The sequence below is a fragment of the Parasteatoda tepidariorum genome, chromosome 11 (genome assembly GCF_982258835.1).
Source record: "Parasteatoda tepidariorum strain Cologne lab strain chromosome 11, Ptep-v5.0, whole genome shotgun sequence".
NCBI classification, from domain to species: domain Eukaryota; kingdom Metazoa; phylum Arthropoda; class Arachnida; order Araneae; family Theridiidae; genus Parasteatoda; species Parasteatoda tepidariorum.
Genome location: NC_141765.1, coordinates 80,551,491 through 80,574,463, shown reverse-complemented (window position 1 = coordinate 80,574,463; position 22,973 = coordinate 80,551,491). Strand labels below are relative to the sequence as shown.

Below are 22,973 nucleotides of genomic sequence, written 5' to 3'. Positions count from 1 at the left end.
TAGGAGACTTTTTTTACTCTTGGTGAAGTTTTTTCGCGAAAATGAACATTACTTTTCAGAACATTAATAAAAGAAAGCAAACTTTAAAGGCAAAAAAAGCAACTATTTTCAGGAATAGGCGACTATTAGGAGACTTTTTTTACTCTTGGCGAAGTTTTTTCGCAAAAATGAACGTTATTTTTCAGAACATTAATAAAAGAAAGCAAACTTTAAAGGCAAAAAAAGCAACTATTTTCAGGAATAGGCGACTATTAAGAGATTTTTTTTACTCTTGGCGAAGTTTTTTCGCAAAAATGAACGTTACTTTTCAGAACGTTAATAAAAGAAAGCAAACTTTTATACAAACTTTTTTATGTCCAAAGAGCCAAAAATTTAAATTTCCATTGGATTTAATAAAGTACTTGTTATATGTTCTTTCTGAGGGGCAGTTTTGTTATTTTTAATTGTTTTTTCCTATTATTAACATTCATATTTTATTGTAATTCGACTTTTCTTTAGGTACCTATTTTCTAATATGTATACCTTTTTTGTACAAAACTTTTAATTGGAGCATAGTTAGGACTGGACGATAAATCGATGTATCGCGAAATATCAATAGTGACTGATGTAGTGACTTTCGTTTTAGGCGATGCATCAGAAATCTGATTTAAGCCACCGGAATTAGATTACAATCGCGCTTTAACGATTTAATATGCAAGGATCCTTGACTAGGCTAACGCTGTTACCGCACTAACGAAGACGATTTTGATTTTGTCTTGCTGCAGAGATGTACATAGCGTTTTGCTATTAAGATGATGTTAGTTTTGTGATGTTGAATGACGAAAAGCGAATTGAATCAGAACTCCCGGTTTCGTGCGAGGGTCAGCATTGTAATATAGAACGCAATGCATAGTTTATGTCCATTTTTGTGTTTGGGATTTTGCGTTTTTTGAAGATTATTTTCAATGGGACTTATTTTGCGATCGTTGTGCATTTTATTTCGTCGGAAATAATTGTCGGGTTTCTTGTAAATTACTTTCAGTGAGACTTTTGCAGCGATCGTTTTGTTCTGCATTATTTCTTTCCATTTTTTTCTGTCTGGGTTTAACGATTCTTGTCTATTTTTAGTAGACCTACTGTTACTTTGCGATTGCTGCACAATCGCTGTTATCTTAAATTTTCGTTCTGAACTCAATAGATCAAATCATTGATTTTTTTCAATTATTGTTTTTTATTTTAGGCAATACAATTTAATAGGGGTATTTTGTATTCAACTTTGTTATAAAAAAGTTAGTTTTTTTTAAATTTATTAAATGTAGTTAAGTATAATAATTTGATTGTTTTTCAACCAATAAATGCTCAGTCGTTTTTAATTATAAAAAAATTAAAACAAAGCTTACTTTTATTTAATTTGCTTTTATTTTTGAGAAAATGAAAACAAAGTTTAAAAAAATTTGGCTATTAGTTAAAACAATTTTTTTTTTAATTAAAAAAAAAGTTTTGTAATGTTTTGACGTTTTTAATAATTTAACATTAGTACTTAAAGTATTTTTTTAAAATTTTTATTAAAATTCTTTCAATACTTGTTTGTTTCTTAATTTGTTTGATAGTCAGTATCATTTTTAAACAAATAAATCTTTAGTCGATTTTATTTTCAAAAATGAAAATAATAATTAATAAGTAAAAATATTTTTGCATTTATTATGTACAGAATTTGACCATTAGTTAATACTACTTTTTATTATTTTAAATAAATAAATAAAAAAGGGTCTATTGATGTTTCAATAGCATGTTTTTTTTTTCAACAAATAACAAACCAAAATTTTTTTTTTCTAAAGTGAACATTTCTTTGGTTTGTTTTCCACTTTCGTTTCTTTTTCTTCTTTTAATTTTTAATGCATGTATGTAAAATAATTTGTTACAGTATTATTATTTTTAAACCAATAAATCTTAAATCATTTTTAATTTAAGAAAAATAAAATAAAGCTTGGGTTTGCTTTTACTTTGACTTCTTTATTAATTTAATTGAAAAAATTAAGCTATGATATTGATGTCATAGTAAAGTATGTTTAGAATTAATATTTTCTTTTCTACTAGATTTATTCCTTTTTATTTATTTTTGATTGATTTAAAGATTTCCCATAGGTAATTTTTGAACATATGCTAAATTGCGATACATCACTATATCGTGATGTCTAACTGACGATGTATCACGATTTAAAGTTTCTGACATCACCCAGTCCTAATAATAGTGTTTGACAATCAAGCTATAATTTTAGTTATTTGCCTACTATTTTTGATAAATTTTTGTTCCTGTTCAGGCAACTATTTTCATAGTTTTAGGCAACTATTTTCATGCTTGAGGCTACTAAAAGCAACTATTTTTGTTCATTTTTTACTGTGGCAACCCTGAAAACAAGAACAGGAATAATGAATAGGGGTTACTTTTCTGTTTATATCCTAATCTGGTCAGACAATTAAAGCGTTGGAAAGATTTTTTTCAAAAAGAAAACACAAAAATAGTACCATTTTGAAAACAAAAAATATAATAGAATTTTTATTAAGTTAAATAAATTTTTCTTTAATACTTCATAAGAGACGATAGAGAGTTTTCCTAAGATAAATAGTTAAATGCAGGTACCTGGAAATATTTGGTAGTGAGGAAACCTTGCAAAAAAATCTACAACTTACCTTAACTTTGGTTATTTTTCTTGAACCGCTTACTTGCCAATGTTTAAATAATGAAACATTAATTTTGAGTTTAAATTTAGTGAACAATTGAAGTCAGAATAATATTTTTATGTATGTATAAAATTTGCATTAAAAAGTATTTTTTTCTTTTAGTTTGATGCCATTTTCCATAATTATTTAATTTTTTATGAATTTTAGAAATTTTATATAATTTGTTAATTTTTCTTCCATTTGTAATATAATTTTCCAAAAATCCAATTATTTTTAAGACAGCAGCAATATTTGCAATCTCTTAGAAAGCTAATATAACCATCTGTTGGGTATTAAATTGAAAATTTACAGTGGCATTCAAAAGTCTTCAACCAGTGTTATCTATCTATCATATAAATAGATTTAAAGTCATTTTGAAAAGTGTTTTATATTATGTGCTTTCTCTAATTGTGTGTAATATTCCTGGTTATTTATTTATTTTTATTGTTCTTTCTACTTCATTTAAAAAATTTTAATATTTGATAGGTAATTGAAGCTGTTCTGCAAATTCAGTACTCTGGTGGTCCTGGCATGGAAGCTGGCTATTGTAGGAGATGTGCAATAGCTTTAACTGTTGAAGTTCTTTCTTCAATTTTAATAACAAAATGGGATGTTATTCCATCAGAAATGTAAGTTACGATGTATATATATTTTCCTGGTTATGAAAATGAATTACAGCAATTTACGTTTCTGTATTTGTGAACTATTTCTAACAGAATATTTTCATTAAACTGAGTGTACTCTGAGGCATCTGTGTGATATATTTGTCAAACTCCTGTCAAATTTGATATAGAAAATAGGAATTAAATGGGAAGAAGATAATGGGAAAAAACAATTTAGTTTAAAAACTTACCTATAAGGTGAAAAATGGTGCTAGTAGCTAATTAGGAAATAGGAAAATTGAGGATTTTACATCACAGTGATACCATAAATTCAGGCTTTAAAAGGATCAACTTAAAGTCCATGATATATGTTGTTGAAGTTCTAACATAAATTTAGAAAGATATAAATTTCCTGAATAACAATCGTGGCACTCCTTAAAAGTGAACAAGTATAAAGAATTTTTCATAATTGCTATTTTATCATTAACTACTGCTTATACAAAATTATCAACAACAATCATCAACAGCTATTCATACAGAATTGCAGGAAATAGAACTACAATGGAGAACCAATTATATAGAATGCTAGGGACCATCACTATCTCGGATGTCTGTATTTTCCGGTTTTCTGGATGGTTAAAAAATGATTACATGCAGCTTAACTATATTTCTACTTTAATATTTAAAAACAAAACAGCCGTATTTTAGCTGTCTTACTATTCCAATTAAAAATTTGTATTTTCACTTCATTCTTTTAATTTATTATAATTATACAGTAAAGCATAACGAAGTATTTTTCTTTTAATTTACCAATCATTTCTATTTGCTTATATATCTACCTCGTAAATCAGAGAAAAAACAACACCGTTTGTTTCATCTGATTTTGTTTACAAGATGCTGATTTCATTTTAGGAAATTATAAACATAGATAAAAAACAAAACGAAAAAGATCAAGATTTCTCCATTCTACCCCACACTCAATCTGGCAGGGAAAGATTTGAGAATTTCTTTCTCTGCTTTGTTCAGTCGCACTTTCCTTGGGATTACATAATTCTATTTGGCTTTTAGGCATTGTGAATTGGATGGACAGCTGTTGGTATTTCTACTAGACAGAGGGAGCTACTTTTCGGAATTCATTTTTCCAACTTGCTGCTACATATATTATCCATTTTAGGTGGATCACAGGATTTTAAGCATAAGATCTTGGCACGTCTTGTTTAATCATCGTTTTGTTTGCACATGTCTATTCTGGAGTTAAGTTATTCTTTAAAAACGATTAAAATATTTTATGAAATAAAAATTAAAACTTTTAATAAATGTAATAATTTTCGAATAAATTTCGTCAGAATTAGGTGGCGTCGAAATGGGTTAAAACTATTTACAAGAGTTAATAATTTGAATAAAAAGGTCTTTAATTGAGATTTTGGGTTCATTAATTTTATCTAAGTCTGTTGCTCCTTTGCATATGATTGAATGGGGAGATTTGTATTTCCACTTCACTTTTTTTACTTTATTATATTTACATTGTGAAGTATAGTAATGTATATTTCTAATACCTTTCCACCTTCTGTTCTCTGATAAGCATCTGTAGTGCATTTCCACCTCATAAATCAAAGACCCCAAACCTTTCTGTATATTCAACTTCAAGGATGACTGGAATTTCTTTATTTTGCTATTGTTTTAGTTCGCAAAGGTGGGAAAACACAAAAATCTTCCCAGTTTTTTGGTTTCCCGTTTTTTTAGACACCAGATAAAAGGTTCTGTACTGTATTTACTCACCTACATAGTTTCATTAATCTAAACGTGATAGGTTTGTCTTCTATTTTTATGTAACACAAAAATGACTGTTCTTTGATCATTTACTAATTAAGATTTTCAATGAGTGTTTGTAATATTCTTATATTATAAAATTCCAGATATTCTTATATACAGAATTTTCAGTAAGCCATTTTCATTTCTTTTTTAAAAACATGATTTTACAAATGCAGAATTTTAAAATTTTCAATTGAGGAAGTCATTTACTTATGCAGGGCTGATTGTGCTCCGGAAAAAATCTGGATTTCCGGATTTTTTGCTAGCAGTGATCCGGAAGTTTCCGGAGATCGAAGGTCCAGACGTTTCAAAAAATCATTGATCGCAGAAGTTTCCGAAAATCAAATTTTCAAAGGTGGAACTTAAAAACACTGTTTATTTGTTTGTAAGGGAGAGACAGATACTTTCTAAGCTTATATTCGTGATTAATATTCATTTTTTATCAGTAAATAGTTATTATAATCATAAACTCAAGAAAGAAAGACATATTTGTAAATTTTAATTACTTTTCCAGGTCATCATAGGTATGTGTAAATGGTATAGGCGTGTAAAATTTTAAATATATTTTATGTAAACCAAGAAACATTAACCCTTTCGCGACGCAAAGCGCGAAAGCGCGCTTACCGCTGAGGCCGGCAGTCTCTCTAGCGTGTGTCTCCCCAGGGCCGGAGGGTTTTTCGATGTTAAGCCTAATTCCATGAAATTACCGAAATATCAGCGCGTTGTTTAATATTGTTCTGTAGAGTATTTAAGTGACATATGCTTTATATATATTTCTATGGATACTTTATTTACTTAAGTTATTTCTTGTTTAAATGTAATATAAATATTAATAAGTTTAAATATTTCGCATAATTTCCTCTATTTCCAGCTCAGTTAAAAATTTTCGACGCTTCGACATTCTAACGGTAAAAAGAAAAAAAATTCAAGCCTACAAGATCTAATTATCCACTAAAAACTAATCCGAAAATCGAAAGTAGCGAGAGATAAAAAAAACTCCCTTACTTACTGTAAATAAATATCACGTGCTAATTTAAAGAGCCCTCATAAAACATTCCCCCCCTCCTCTCCTTCCCCTAAAAACCACGTGAATGTACTTTCATCTTGAGTAGAAGGTCAAATCTACATGTATCTGAAACCATATGGACATACAATGCCATCTTTTGGAAGAAATTTCATTTTTTAAAACGTTCCAAAACGCTGGCACAAATATGTGACGGTTGGGGGTGAACGAGAAAACTCTCTGACACGCGGGTGTGTCGGCCGGGAAGTGAGCGCGTTTCTTGCTGTCACATATATGTGACAGTCGGCTCGAAAGGGTTAAGAAAAAGGAGGAAAAAAACTTGCTTAAATTTTTTTCAATTTAAACTGTTTTCGTTTTTTTTAACTCAAGAAATTTTCCGGAATTTTGACTTGGGCTCACAATCACCCCTGCTTATGTTCTACTGTAATCAAATGCAAAACAAATGTTGTTGGATTGATTTATCTATTAATTCATTAAACACTCTTTTTTCAAGATTTAATGTTTAATGCTACGTAAATATCATACATTTGTTTTCAAAATTATTTTTTCATGTACTTTATTTTTTGTGAACTAATTAATTATAATCAATACTTTAGACCCACACATTGTTATCTAGTCCTTGATATACAGAACTCAACTGCCTATGAGATGGAAGTGATCTATACATCGAATAAGAGGATATTGATTGAAGCTCACGATGTATGTAGGGTTCCTGTTCCCGTCGAAAGATGTCCACTATCAGTTATGTCTGCTAGTTTTGGAGATATATGGTCATCAATGGACATTTGTGGGCATCTGTGGAAAAATATGGAAGATCCTCATGACCAGAAGAAGGCTAAATTATTTGCTGCATGTCGAGATCATTTAGTTAATTTAGTTGATCTACAATGGACATTAATATCCTTTTATAATAGTTTTTATGCAATGAAAATTTTGCACTATTCTTGATATTTTAAGCATTGGTTTTTTTCACTATAATTATTACTTTTATTTTACCCCTTAACTCTCAATTTTTAAACTCTGCTTACCTTACAAACTGTCACAGAAAATTAATTTTCTTATTTGTTATTTAATGCTGAAACAATGATTGCCAGGGAAACAAATTTGCTCAAGCAATGTCGCAGTTAAAGAGTTAAAGACTCCTAAATGTATAATTTAAAACTAATATATGTGTTCAGTCTGCAAAATTAAATGCAGAACATTAGAATAGTTATTATCTTGATCTAATTGTTGGTTTTTCACATACCCCTACCTATGTAATCTTATTTGAAGTAAAAACTTTAAATATGCCAAATTAGTTTTACAAATTGAATTTTAAGTTACCAAATCAGACACAAAAGTGTTGTTTCTTTCGATAAGCATACCTTCTTTCGGATTTGGATTTCTGCCCCTCAAAATATGGAGAGTAGCTGAAATCTAGAAAATGTGTTCTAAATGTTTATTAAGAAAAGTGGTCAAACGTTTGGACCCATGAAATTTTATGGTCACTTTTTGCATGTTATGTAGTTGTATCTATGATACTGTTTCAGCAAATCAAAACGTTTGTACACAGTTGTAAAGCTCGCAGGGTTGGCAAGTTTTTGACACATGACGGTTTTTACCGTCATTTCAAAAACCCCTCTGTCAAAAACGTCAAAAACCCATAGTTTTGGTAAAACTGTATTTTTATTTGAGTTTAACTGCTTATAATTTAAAATTAATTAATTTTTGGGCAATAAAATTAGAAAAAAAGTTGTTAAAAGATATTTAAGAACAGATTCTTCCATTTTTCCAATTCCAGATTCTTCCAATTATGTGAAAATAATATATTGTCCGCTATATGGCATAAATTTAAGAAAACAGTAGATTTTTGACGGTTTTTACCGGTAAAAACACAGTCTTTACCACTGTCATGTCAAAAACCAGTTTTTGACGGCAAAAACCCAACCCTGAAAGCTCGTTTACCCAAAGATGTTATGCATAATTTTTTAAAGTTCTTTATTATTTTTTAAAATTTAATTTAATGATTATCTAGTTTTTTTTCTGTGTGAGAATGACTTAATTATGCAGTACTGAAATAGTTCTAATTTATGCAAGGTTAAAATATTTCTGCAATGCGAAAAAAAGGATTTAGAATTATTTCAGTCCAGTATAAATTTTTACTTCATTTTAGACTATGTAAATGTGTAATTTTTTATTATTAAATTTAATAATAATCAAAAAACTTTTGAAGTGTATTGAAACTATGTATTTCTAAAAGACAAAATATAAACTTTATTATTGTTTTCAAAAGTTGAAATGCTTAAAATTCTGACTTTTTTTAAAGTTCAAGTGCTCAGAAACTATTTGACTAATTTTATTCAATTTTGCCATTTAAAATTTCACATTTTAAAAGGAGATAACATTTTTGAAATTTTATAATTCAGAACTTTTTCAATCATTATTGAAACAAAAAATAATAATAGTTAAAATGTATTTTTTACAAGGAATGATCTTTGAATAAATAGGTTTTATAATTATGTGCAAAATGTTGTGATTCATTTAAATAATTTACTTAATGAATAAAAATATATAAAAAGTAAACTGTAAGTGTTAACATTTTGATCTACTGTCTGGGGTAAACTATTTAAACCAGGTTTCAGCCACCTTCCTATTTTTAAAGTTTAAGAATTTAAATCTGTAAAAAAAAATTATGTTTATTTAAGCAAGTTGTATATTTCATTTCATAATTCCAACTGCACTTCTAATCATTAAGTTTACTTCTCAATATCTTAAAATATATATGAAATAATATCTGATCGAAAGTTATCGAAGTGTTTTATTTTTATTTCGCTTTTTTGCATATTGTACAAAAAAAGAAGAAATTAAAAGAAAGCACAATAAAGCAAGATTAGCATGCTCTATATGCTAATCAATGGGGTCTTTAATGTCACTTATTGACACTTTAGCTAACATAACTTAACCCTGTCTATATGTATCTTAGGAATAAATGCACATAAAAGAAAGATAATAATATTTAGAAAGCTAGGAGTTAATACTCTTTTTTTTGTTAATATTATCGATCAGACATTATATTAACTAATTGTTATATTAAACTAAAGCTACCTTAACACTGATACCCATCTTTAGAAATTAGTGGACAAGCGTCAATATCTGAAATTAGTTGGACTGATGATATGCTAGCATTAATCTTTAAATCACCTATTGAATGGGGTAATTATCTTATTCTTTACTCTTTCTGTTCAAAGCTACGTGTCTAAGCACTTTATAATTTAGTTTCTGAAAAATGATCTTGAAGTTTTTCTTGGACAAATCCTTTCAAGATTTTATTAAAATATCACTAAAAGTTTAGGCTATCACTGACATGCTTACATCACATGGAATATCTAATATTAAAAAGTAGGACACAAAATTTTTAAAAAGTAAGACTGTGGGACCTATGAATTTATCGCTACAATTATATGTTTGAGATGCATCTATTTTCTTGTACCAAAAGTGGCTGCATTCTTACTTTTACAATCACTACCTTTGCTGTTAGTCAATGTTTCTACACCAATGGTATTGTAGCTAATTTTCAGAATTCATTTCAGGAGAAAATTTCAATTCATTAGTTGATGCATACCAAAAGTTTATCTTTATGTTATTGAGTTTTATCAATAATTAATCCAAGTATTTGATTTTGAAAAAAAAAATTAGCAATGTTTTTAAAGTTATGATGTCTATGCAAAGTTGCTTTGGGAAAGAGAAGGGACCAAAGTTAATGTCACAGAGAAGTAATAATAAGGAATAAAATAATTTACGTGAAGACAGAACTTTCAAATGATAATTATAAAATGAAATCTTCAAAAAAATATTCCGAATGCATTTTTTGTTTTGTTTTAATTTAAGCCTATTTAAAAATTCTTAAAAGGAAACACACTATCATACAATCATCTATACTTTTCAGAAAAATAATGCAGTAAAAGGAATTGAATGTTAACAAACTATCAACGTACTTTAAAATGTAAAAAAAAAATTATTAACTTTTTATATATTTTTCTTTATTTTAATTTTTCACTCCAGAAAAGCTCTGAGCCCCATAGACACCTACTGCCAAATGTATAAACTAAGACAGCAGCTTCTTATTCACATTCCATCATATCTAAATTAAAAGTAAAGTAAAGCAAGTCTACAATTTTGTGACCACCAGCATGATTTTGGTAATGTGGTCAGCACTGCGCACAGACCTCCTCTACTTTCCTGAGAAGCTAGTACCTATTGAAGTGAAGCTAGTGGGCTTCAAGCCACCACTGGGGATCAAACCCCACTTCCTCACAATGACAGTCTAGTGCTTTAACCACATTGTGCTATCATATCTAAATTGCTTAGTTTAAAAGCATTGCTTGGCTTAAAATCACACGGATATAAAAGTTATAAGCAATTGAGTTGAGTAAATGTGTCATTTTTGTTAGATGTGGCACTGTGATTATATTTTCTATTATAAATACTTTACTGCTTATAAAATCTGTAAGATTGTCACTGTAAGAGAATTTTTTATGTTTTCACTTTAATACATAGCTATTAAAATTAAACTTTTATTATTCAGATGGCTGTGTAGGACTATGGGTTAGATTGACATGAATTTTTAACAACAAAAGCTTGAAATTATATATTCAGATTTATAAAATAAAAAAAATATATTATAAATATGTGGCACTAGTTACAAAGTGGAAATAGATACTAAACGTTTTATTTTTAAAAGTCTTAGTAGAACTGTTCTGCCTTAAACACCAGAGAATTGCATTCTGTTTTTAAGTGATAAGTAAGCTTATGGGAATTTTTAGAAAAATATTGTGTGCTTCATACTGGGGAGGGTTCCAGTTAAACAGCATGGAGAAGTTAAACTTAAAATTCTACAAGATCTATAGACAACCTGATGTAGGAAAATTTGTAAAATTACAGAGTTTGTGGGTGGTCATTTAGCCAGAATTGATGATTATCAATTTAGAAAAATGTTTCTGGCAAAGCCCATGAGCATTAGACAGACCACAACTGAACTACCACAGGCAGACCACACATGAACATAAGCATAAGGCAGACCACACATGAACATAAGGCACAAGAGCATAAGGCTGACCACAACTGAAATAGACTAGTTCTGTTAATAAAAACCTGAAGATAAGCCAATGAAGAAATTACAAAGCTCTTTACAGGTGTGGTTTATGAGTATTATGTTCCTCAGCAACTCTCTCTTATATCAAAACAGTTTGTGCCACTGCAGAACCTAATAAGCCCATGTTGATTGGACAATTTCCTTACTTAAAGGGTGTGTATTTTCTTCCGTTGGTCAGATTCCTATGCCTTTTATAGTAGGTTAAGCCAAATAATGCTGTCCTTCAAATGTGTTAAGGCCAGATTGATAGAGGTTTTTGGTTATTTTGATGAAAGGATAAATATAGTTGGGGTAAGTGACTGTATTACTTTTTAAACCAGATACGTGTAAATTTTTAGGATAAATGGGTGCAACTTGCATTTTTTCCTAATTTCAAAGTATTAATAAGGCAAGTCAGCTTTAATGCTATTATTTTCTCTTCGACTCTCTTGCCAGACTAGCCAGGTTGTCTAGCCAGCATGACTAGCCAGGCTCAGCTCAGATCAATTACAAATATTTTTGAAGAGTCACATAAAAAATAAAGGCCAATGAAAAACGTTCAGTAATATTTTATTTTATAAATTAGTACATGCTCTTTGTCTCTTGCTCAAATTTTATTCCATTCTGGACCACAGTATGCCTTGTGTTATCCTCTGAGTAGAGGAAATTTAATTATGTCAACCCTATATATAGTTCTGTTGTGTATTTTTGTTTAGATATCAAAGTAAATGGTAGATTGTACAAAGCTGAACAAGATTTCTGTTTCCTTGCTGGAGATTTTATTACTATCAGTATTAAACTTAACAATGTTACAGGTGGGTGAACAATATTTTTTATCTTATTACATGCAATATTATTTGAATTAGTCATTAAAAGTCGCAATAGTTGTAATACTTGTATGATTATTATGTGTTTTCCATTTTTATTGTAGAATTTTTTTGGGAATCAAATATTTTTATTTCTTAAAAGCATAATTTTTAAGTTATGCCTTATTTTAATAATAAAAGCCTAATCGGTTAGCCGTGTGTCATTTATTCCTGTGTGTCTTCTTATCTGTCTGTGTTTTTTGCGATAGTGTTATAACTTGCTATTTCAAATTTGAGTTATTTTTTGACGCTGACGAATCCATCTTGAGCGATTGCATCATAAATCCACATTGCTTTTTCAGCTATTTCCCTGTGGTGTTTAAAATTCTGATGTTTTTTTTATTAGTTTAAGTTTATTACCGTATGTGCATGAGGATTCGAGTTACAATTATTTGTTAATAATTTATTGGAAAATAGTTTTCAGGTGTTTTTGGTTTCATCATAATTCTGAGGCATTTTCTTAAAAACATTTTTACTTGTTTTGTTCACTTTATTTCTTTTTAATGCTTTTGATTCACAGCGATTTCATCCTACTTACACATAGCGTAACAATAGTTTTTTCATCAGTTATTTATAATGTTCTTAGTTAATGGTTTTCTCTTATTCTGTTATTTTTAATTCAATGTTAAGGAAAGACTAATTTCGAACTTCAGTTATCTTTTTCTGAGGTGCTTAATTCATGAGGATTCCATTGCAAATTCATATAGTTTTGATCGTTTTTGTTAAATTATGATTATATTAGATGTTAAATTAGATGATTAGATGTTAAATTATGATTATATTAGATTAATTATGATTATTAATATTTTTTGCATTTTTCTTAGATGTGTCACTTTATGATTTATACTTGTTTGTTCGTGATTACCAAGACCATCAGAATGGACATCAAAGTCATAGATTAGATAACAAAAGAGCAATCATTGGGAATGAAAAAATGTATATAGAAGAGGTGAGCAAATCTTGAAAACATTCATAGCTTGATAAGTTTAAAATTCAAAAATCATTTGGTAATTAAAAATCACTAAAAAAAGTTAAAGGTTTTACAGTAAATAAAATAACCAAATTTCATATTTACTAAAGTAGAAATATACATCTCTCAACTATTTAAAAATAATTAGTAGCAGGATAACTAATTTTTTCATGTGTTTGTGCATTGCCAATTGGTAATAATTTAAAAAGTAATTTTTGTTAAAATTCTTCATATTTATTGATAGATAGATATTTACTCTCAGTTGATTCAATTAACAATACTGAGGAATGCTATTTATTCATAAGTATGAACATAAGTAAAACAAATTTACAACATTATCAAAATAAAAAGTAAAATGTACTTAAAATTCTTTACTTATCTTTATTCTTAACTGTAACTAGAAAATACCAGTGCCATTGTGAAACACACATTGACTGAAGAATAAAAGCTAGTTAAAAGAAAAAATTATAAGCATTTATTGTATAGCGATCAATGAATTTTAATCTGAAAATCCATCAAAGGAAATATAAGAGTCATCCTCAATTCATCAGCTTCTCCTGATGCCATGCTAATTTCCTCTTATTGGGAATTAAATACATTATCTAAATCAGTGGTTACCAACTGGTGGCCCGAGGGCCAGGTCTGGCCCTCGAAGCCTTTTATTGTGGCCCGCAAACTAAAATATATTAGTTTTTATTTTTTTGCGGAAAATTTCCGTAAAAAACCTTTATGGGTTTGAAATACTTTTCTTTCTTTAGAAAAGGCCTAATTTCTTCGTTTCTGTGAAATTTAACATACTGAAAGTGCAAAAAATTTATTTCTCAGGTAAAAATCTACTTTGCATTTTGATTTGTAATTCAATACTAATGTTTTCCACAACTTGATAAAAATCTGACTGTAACATTTAATGTTCCTTCAAATATAAAAGAGTACTATATAAAATGTTGATAAAGTTGCGGCCCGCCATTTGACTGGTGTTCTTAATTGCGGCCCCCGGCCTCATGTAAGTTGGAAACCCCTGATCTAAATTAATAATTTTTTCTTCTGAAATGGATTCTCATGCTTTATAGGCAAAATGAATTAACTCCTGTCTGAAAGTAACTTTATTACTTCGCTATTAAATTCACCTCTACCTGATCAGTGCACTTTTTTAAAGCGAGCCATCTAACAAGTCTCAGCAGTCTGTGTATGCTGTAATATACCTCAGATCTGTTTCTCCCCTTTCAGTTTCCTCTTTAATCACAGCTCTCTATCCAAGATGATAAGTCTTAGAAAACGTTTCAAACCTGGTTCTCCAAACCTGATTTAGAAACATCTCCATTAGTTTTCTGGTCATTCATTCATTCATTCTGTGGTATGTCAGCAGTAGAGATTCTTCTAGTCAGTTCTTTTAATATGATTAGCGGTGAAAATGAAATCCAGAAGCTGTCGTAGATTATGCTACAATGAAGCATCTTTTGTTTGCAATTCAGAGCATCTTACTTAGATTTAAATTGTTAGTTGTAGTGTTAATTATCCTTAGATAATTTGAAAATTTTTAAATGCCACATTTTTTGACTTGTTGATATATTAGCAATGTACATAATTCCTTGTTAAAAGTAAAATAAATATTTAAAAAACTCTTGTAAATTATGTAATATTAAGTTTGATATTTTTTACCCCATGAAGCTACATTTAAACAGAAGTAATATTAATTCATAAAATAACTACTTACAAAATTTTAATGCTTTTTAAATATTTTTTCTGATTCTATTCTTTAACTTTTTTTATTTCCTGTGTTTGTTCTTTTTTTGCTATCTTTTGCTTGAAAATACACAAAAACTCAGAATAAAGTTCTTTGGTTATATTATGCTTAGGAATGTATATAACATATATTAAAATTGATTTTCTATTTTTATTTTTTCTAGATTAAACCTCACGAAGAATTTTCTCATGAATGTGGATTTATATTTTTTCACTCTGGTATCTACAAACTTGATATTCTTTGCAGTCATAACAATCCAACTCTTATATTAGATGTGATGAAAATAGCACCTAGTAATGAATTCCATTCTGGAAATAGTAATTCTCATACTTATGCATGGGAGCACACTTGCTTAATACAAAAAGGCTCTCCTTCCATTGATATATCAGTTATTGAGGATTAAATATTCTTGATCAAAGAACTATATATATGTATATTGATATTTGATATAATCTTATTCTCTTAAAGTTGTGTTTAATAACACTGGCAACAAAAATTGTGTTGGATAAACTATTAGAATTGATTCTAGTAAATGTTTTGACAAAGGCATATATGCTACTAAAAAGTTTCTAGTAGTTTATTTTTTACAAAATTGGAAGAAAATAGCTTACTTAACTTAGATAAATTTCAAAGTAGATGCATAAAAAATTTCCAGACTGCATATAGAGCATTTGATGGAATAAGGTAAAAAAATCGGTATTCTGGAAAATGGGATTTCTGAGTCGTGTGTTGCATGTTAAGCAACTCAGTATTCTCAATCTTGTCTGTGTCAAAATTTTGCTAGAACACCCTAAGAATTTTAGTTTTTCCAATTCTTACTTTTTGTTGACCAGTGAACAATACTAAATTATCTTTCTGAAAATATTGTTTATTATTGTTCCTATACAGTAAAGTCCTGATAATCTAAGTCTCCAAAACCATAATCCAAATGAATTAATCCAAAATGAGTCAGAAATGTTTGATTTTAAGATGTTGAAAATTATTTTCATTTCAAATAACATGTTTTAATACTCTCTTGTTTAATTTAAAAATAAATGCAGTAAATTTAATTAATTCTATAGATTTGATTTCGTAATACGTTGAAAAATTACTTTATAGGATTGTGAAGAGAAACTTACTGATAAAGCAATAATTCATTTATGTAATTTTTTTTTCTTTATACATCAGTTTGTCATCAAGTTGTGTCTTTTAAAATAATCTCATTTCCTTAAAAATACTAGTTGCTTTTAAGCATATTTCTTTAAGTTTGAAAAATTTGTTTATTCTAAATAATCTGTATTGGTATCAGTTCAAATTAACTTGGATTATCAGGATCTCAATATATGTTTTAATAGAGCTACTGTTAGAAGCAACAAAAATTACTATGAAAATTAACTTGTCTAAGAAAAAGTCTTTAAATGTTAACAGAAAAATATAGGCCAAATTATGAGTTTACTGTTAGGCTAGAAAGTAAAAATGTTAGCTGAACTCTGGTATATTAAATATTCAATTTTTGATTTGTTATTTGATTTGTTTGAAAAAAAAGAAAGAAATTTAGGGTTTTGTAAATTTAAAAGATTTGTTTTCTAGTGTAATTTTTTGTAGTTAGTTTACAAATAATACACAATCGTTTGCTGTAATTAACAAAATGTGTGTACAATAAAATAGGATATACTATAAATGTAAATAAAGATTTATGCTAAAAAATTTGGCTCTTTAAAGCTTGATTTTTAAAAAAATAAATTAAGACAAATCAACTTTTTGGGTTTTATTTTTTACAATAATAGTTTCTGCAAAATTGAAAATTTTTAAATAAGTTTTGTTATGAATGCAGAAACTTTTTATTGGGTAAAACAGTCTGAATGATATAGATTTAGTAAGAGTAAAAAATGAATATTTTAGATTTATATCTTAATCTAAGAAACAGATATGAAGTTATAATGTTCAAACTTTTATGCCATAACAATTTTTTTTGCAATGGGTTCATTAAGGTATATTTATAAATTTAACTATCTGAGAAGGTTTGTCATACATTTCATTCTTAGTCTTATTTTAATTAGGGATCCTTTTTAAGATTTGAAATTTGCATTTTAATTGTTAACATTTTTATTTTACATCATTCTTTTTTTACTTTTTGTTCTTTATATTAAACTATTTTCAAATTTTGCATTTCTTGTTATGAATGAGAACACAGTATGATCCTTATAAATTAAATTTGTTTAAATTGTTTATGGTTTGATTAGATACTCAGTTATGGTTATGTACAATTTTGTTATGAATTTGTGCTATGCTTTTTTTTTCATTGTTAGCATTTTAACAGCATCAGCATTTTGTTATACTTATTGTTGCTTCCTACAGCAAATGAAAAATTTTAAAAATTATGTAATTGTTATTTTTGTTCGTCTAATAGGTTTATTACATTTGTATATATTAAATGAAAAATTGTAATATTCCTGCGATCTTAATTAGCAACATTTAAGACACTTTTCTTTGTCAAAATATACAATTAACTTATGACAAATGTTTTCTTCAAAATATAACTTACCTATCAAGATTTCCCCAAAATAAACCTGACTTTTCCTAATCATTTGTTCATTTATATGTATCTGTCACTAATGCAGAGGTGCCAACTATAATGATGTATCTATAATTGCTATAATTTCGTAGTCAAGATTACACTCTTATGGTTAAGTAATAAAAATTATGGTTTTGAAAATTTCAGTAATAATCTGTTTAGATTAATATTTTTCCCTAACTACCCAGAATTATAAAAATTTGGATGTTTGTAACTAATTAACATTAATTTTTTTCTACTCCTTAAACAATTCTAAAAGCAATAAATAAAAGCAAAAATGATTTGATAGAATCACGAAATAAAAAATATCAAAGAAATTTTACTGTATCCCTTTCCAAGTATGAAATTTAGTCCTCTCTCATTATACAAAAGCAAACAAACAGAAATTCAAATCTGAAAGGCTGCGAGCAAAACTTTTTTTTATGGTTCAAATGCAGGATGGTAAAAAGGCAATAAAGTCTAGCTTTAATTGAGACAGAAACTTGTACATTGATTCAATGAAATCATTTAATGTTTTTCATTTTATAATTAAGTATAAAATTTCAGTATTGCATAATTTTAATTTAGAACCTTTATCTAAGTGTTACATTGTTTATCATTTAACAGTAAAGTAAATGCAAACTTTATTACATTGTTTATCATTTAACAGTAAAGTAAATGCAAACTTTATTAATATTATATACCTATATAGAATTAAGTAGTATATATACTTTAAAATTGCTCTAATTGGAATGTAATAAGCACTCACTCTATATATTTCTGCATTATTGTACTTTCGATTAATAGCAGCTTGTTTTTAAAGTTAGCACCCCTGATAATGAAGTTAAGAAACTAAGATGAAATTATATTTTTTTGTTTAGTAGTTACACCTTAAAACATTTTGTACATTAATTCAAAGTAATCGATTTTAATTTTCTAATGAAGTTTGAAATTCTGTATTGCATAATTTAATTTAGTTCCTTTATCAAAGTGTTACTTTTTTTATTATTTAACAGTGAGGCCATGCATAAATTTATTGATATTTTATACCTATATAAAATTAAGTAGGATTAACACATGAAAATTGAATTTCATAAGCACTCATTCTATATATTTCTCGGGTTTTGTACTTTTAATTGGTGATAGCTTGTTTGGAAAGTTAGCACCCCTGCGAATGAATTTACAAAACTAAAATTAATAATTTTTTTGTTTAGTCAAACTATTGGCTTAATATGAGTTACAAAAATTATATTTTACCTTAAATCCAAACATGATATGTGCTGTTGTTATGATATGTGATTTTTTTTTATATACTGTATTTCCTTCATTTTACTTGAAATAATTTAAAATGCAATTTCGGCAGAGTATATGTTATTTTCACTTGTGCTAGTGACTTTAAAATATTCAATTGATCTTGTTCTAGTTCTTTTTTTGCTTTATTTTACTATTAAATTTTTTAGCGTTAAATTATATGTTTTTTACAGATTTTTATGCATTATAACTGCAAATTTGGTTGTATATAAATGCCATATTTCAAGATAGAAATCTTACATAAACTATAATCAACTGTAATTTCATGCATATAACATTATTTTTAAAAAATTGTTGATTCTAAACATTTTCTCCTTAATGCAACGTTTCTCAACTAGTGTTGCTTCAGTAAAGAATGATAATTAATAAGCATTGTTATCAATGTTATTCAATTTTATTATTTCTTTATTAATTCCTCAAGACTTAGCTATACTATATTTAAGACTATACTATAGTTAGACTTTATATTTAAGACTAGCTTATTTAGTTTAAATAATTATACTAATAAAAAGTTTTCTATAAGATTTTTAATGTATAAAGGGAGTCAAATATGACAAAGTTACTCTTATATTAAATTATATTTATTCCAGAAAAGGTTTCTTATAAAATTTTTTAACAATGTTTAAAAAGTTTGTGGGAATTTTAAATTAATATAAGGAGACAGGTGCACTTGAACAATTTTCCTATGTCCTTTCTCAGAAAATACAAAATTTATTTTTTAAGTCAATTTCAAAAATTTCTATGTTAAAATGTACATTATACGAAAAAGAAAGTCAAATCACCAAATTTGGCCATTTTAACATTGAGTGGAATAAAAGATTAAGATTCCCTCCAAGAGAGTGAAGTTTTCAAATCACTCCACTTAATTTTAGAGAGTTTTAAATTTTCTCTATTTACAAAAATTGATGTTTTTTTTGTTGCTTTGCTCAACAGAATGAACATGTGAGTACATTGTCCTAATAGTATACAGTAAAATTTATTTTAGATTAAAATGATATATCGCATTTTGCAGTAACATGCTTATATATTTCATAAGCTTTAACAATTAAAGCAGAAAAGCTTCAAGCACATTTTCTTCAAACATATTTTATGCACCCACTACCACAAAAACGTTTGCAATTTTCTACTGATTGGACTAAAAATTTAACAGTTTGTTAGTACTGATGCAGTTTACTTTGCACATATCTTGATTAATTAAACAATCCGGCAGTAGTTTTTTAGAAACAGGGTTCTAAATATCTTTTAATCACCTTGTATTTGGTATTGAATTCAATAAAGTACACTTTATACTTTCTGGTCATTAATACAATAATTGTCATTGTCTCAGGGAAATTGAATTTTAAATGCATTAATATTTAGCATAATACTTTATGATCATTCTGATCTTGAGCTGAACACATGTAGCAAATAATTCATTCATCTTTTTATAATGTGTATTTAAAGATTTCCAGCATACTTTTGGGGAGTTTTTAGTTTATATTTTTTATGATATTAATAAAACATCTTAAAGTTTTATTAAGTGTAATTTTATTAATCCTTAAAATTTAATTAAAGTTGTCATAAAGTATTGAATTAAAAATTTAATATGTACAAGCAGGGAAAGATTGAGAAATGTTGCACCCATTTTATGTCCTATTTTAATTGTTTTTTTTTTTTTGTTTGTTTTTTTGAATTTATTTTTCTATAAAGGATAATTTATGTGAGATATCATTAACTATTATTTTCAATTGCATTTTATCAAATAAGTAATAAATTTTATTCTGATACATATATCGAAATTTATTGCAAAAATGCAATTATATTTAACAACTTAATCTGCAGATTTTTTCATAAATTATATTTATTCTTTTCATAAATTATGCATTTAGAAAACGAGATTATTTATCAAAGCTAGCATATATTTTAAAGCAGTTATATTTTAAACATGTCAGATTAATTATTTTTTTGTTATTAAAATTTTAATATATAAATTAAAAACCATTTCACATTTAGCTTTCTCAAATGCATTTTGTTTAATAAACATTATCAATGCTACTTGTTCACAGGGCAGCAACATTTGAATTTCTAATATATAATATTTATTTACTATTATTATGTTGAATATTTAAAATAAACTCATTACAATTGAATATCTATATTCTTTTATGTATATTTAAAATTTGTCTGTAGTATTTGAAAATAGTAATAATTTTACATTTTGGATGGACTCATTCCAAACAAATTTACAGTTTGTTGTAAATTCAATTGTTTCCATAATTAAGATATTATCAAATAATTCTTAAAAACCATTCATTTTTGTAGAATGGTTGTTATGATAAATGAGCAAATAAAACATAGATTATTTATGTTTTCAATTTTTGTTTATTTGATTATTTAAAAAGACATAATTAACTGACAGTTTGAAACTATATTGGATTGGAAAAGCCTCTCAAAAGGCATTGTGTAGTAGAAATTCATAAACTTATATATATATGTGGTTGTTATAAACTTATATATATATATATATATATATATATATATGTGGAATATGTGGTTGTCATGTAGAGCATGTTTTGTTACAACAGGAGTATGAGGGTAAGTGTTATGTGCTGGAAAATATCCCCTTGAATGCTGCTCATGAAGGGCAAAAAAACAGATTGAATCACCAGGTAGATGTACAAATTTGCAGTAAGGTGTGTGGAATTACCACAAGAGTGCTCCTGCTGTCATGTGGTAGAAATTGTACCTCAGACCATAACTCCAGATATAGATCCAGTGTGTGTAGGCCGGAGACAGTTAAGTAGTAGGCGTTCACATGGCCTCCTTCTAAAAAATATAGGGCTATCAATGGCACAAGGACAGAATCGACTTTCATCGGAAAATACAATAATTCTCCACTCTTTCCTTCAGTGAGCTCTAACTCGACACCACTCACATCGTAAGCGTCAGTCGTTTGAAGGGAGAGGAATACAAGCTACGGGGCGTCTCGCTGTACTTGAAGTAGCCGCTTTGTGTCACTGCAGTGTCACCTGCAGCTCGAATTTCTGATGCAGGCGCAGTACGGTGTGGCAAAGCCATATTCCCCGTACATTGCGGTCTCTTCCCTCTAAGTAGTGCGTTTGGTCGCCCAGAACCCGGTCTTCTTGAAGCAGTACTTTCCCTTAACCATTGCTGCCAATAATTATGCACAGTATCAATACCTCTGGGGATACTGATCCAGGAGATCCCTTGTCTTCAGTAGTGGGTTCAAAATTGCAAGGCTATGGAGTTGAAAATTGCTAGCCGAAAACTCAAATTTGGGTCGGCTGTTCAACGATGGTTATAAAATCAAATCATGCTCAGTTGATACATTTCTCCTCAATCTTTCTGCAGTATCGCGGAAAGAAAATCCACCTTCTCGCAGCTCTATTACGCAACCACGTTCAAAGTCAGGGAACTGTTGATAATGGCTTCTTCGTCTTCTTAAAGGCAATCTTGACCAACAGCAACTCACTATGTCAAAATTTAACGAAAAATAACGCTTTCGAACTGTAGAACACTTATTTAAAACAACTCTGATTTGCATGTTCACGGTGGCTCTATTAGAGCCAAGCTCGAAATTTGAATAGACATCTCTTAGTTGTATTGTTGTTGTTGTGTCCAATCCTTCAGGATCTAGCGACAGCTAGATCAAATCCAAGAGACCGTGGACTCTAGCAAAATCAAGCACCAGAAGTGGGCTATCACGGATGTCCGCAAGAGCGAGCCCCAAGCAGTCGAGGATATGATCGGGGGAGGCCGGCATCAGATGGCACTTGGTGCACGTTGGAAAGACTTTGCGGCCGCATTCAAAGGTCATGCTTTTGAGGTGCCCACTGATAAATCTTGAGGCGGCCGTTTGAGCCTGTCTGTCAGCCTCAAGATCCAATGCACATCCTGGTCTTTTCCTACAGAACCAGGGATGGGCAGGAGGGGAGAGCCAGACCTGCCGGTCTCTATTTTTCGTCACTGAGAAAATCTCTTGAAAAGTGAGGTCATAGTCGGTAGTTGCCATCTCAGAGCAGCCTCTTTTAGCCATCTTAGTTGTATAAACAAGCCTACCAAATTTAGTTTTTCTAGTACAACTCCTTCTTGATTTTGGGATTTTTTTTTCATCAGTGTATAATTAAAAAAATTCCTTTCCGTGTACTTAAAATTAATCCTTGCATATGAATTAATTTTTTGAAAAATATCTAGTTAAATTTGAATAAACATTTAATTGCATTAATACTTTACCTCAACAGCTTGAATCAGATTGCTCATTAAACTGATATAATTTTTAAAGCGAAATACAAATCAACGCT

At 28.5% G+C, this 22,973-nt stretch overlaps 1 protein-coding gene across 2 annotated transcripts in view; it reads left to right on the top strand.

The window, feature by feature from the left end:
• Positions 1–16,360, top strand: part of brun (trafficking protein particle complex subunit brun) — an 80,100-nt gene extending 63,740 nt beyond the window's left edge. For both annotated transcript variants that reach the window (XM_016073546.3, XM_071187804.2), the window contains exons 20-25: positions 3,187–3,329; positions 6,735–7,035; positions 9,237–9,330; positions 11,965–12,063; positions 12,939–13,063; positions 14,992–16,360. In XM_016073546.3, coding sequence (XP_015929032.1) covers positions 3,187–3,329; positions 6,735–7,035; positions 9,237–9,330; positions 11,965–12,063; positions 12,939–13,063; positions 14,992–15,231 — 1,002 coding nt within the window. In that variant the 3' untranslated portion in view covers positions 15,232–16,360. The remainder of the gene's footprint in view (positions 1–3,186; positions 3,330–6,734; positions 7,036–9,236; positions 9,331–11,964; positions 12,064–12,938; positions 13,064–14,991) is intronic.
• The last annotated feature ends 6,613 nt before the right edge of the window (positions 16,361–22,973 follow it).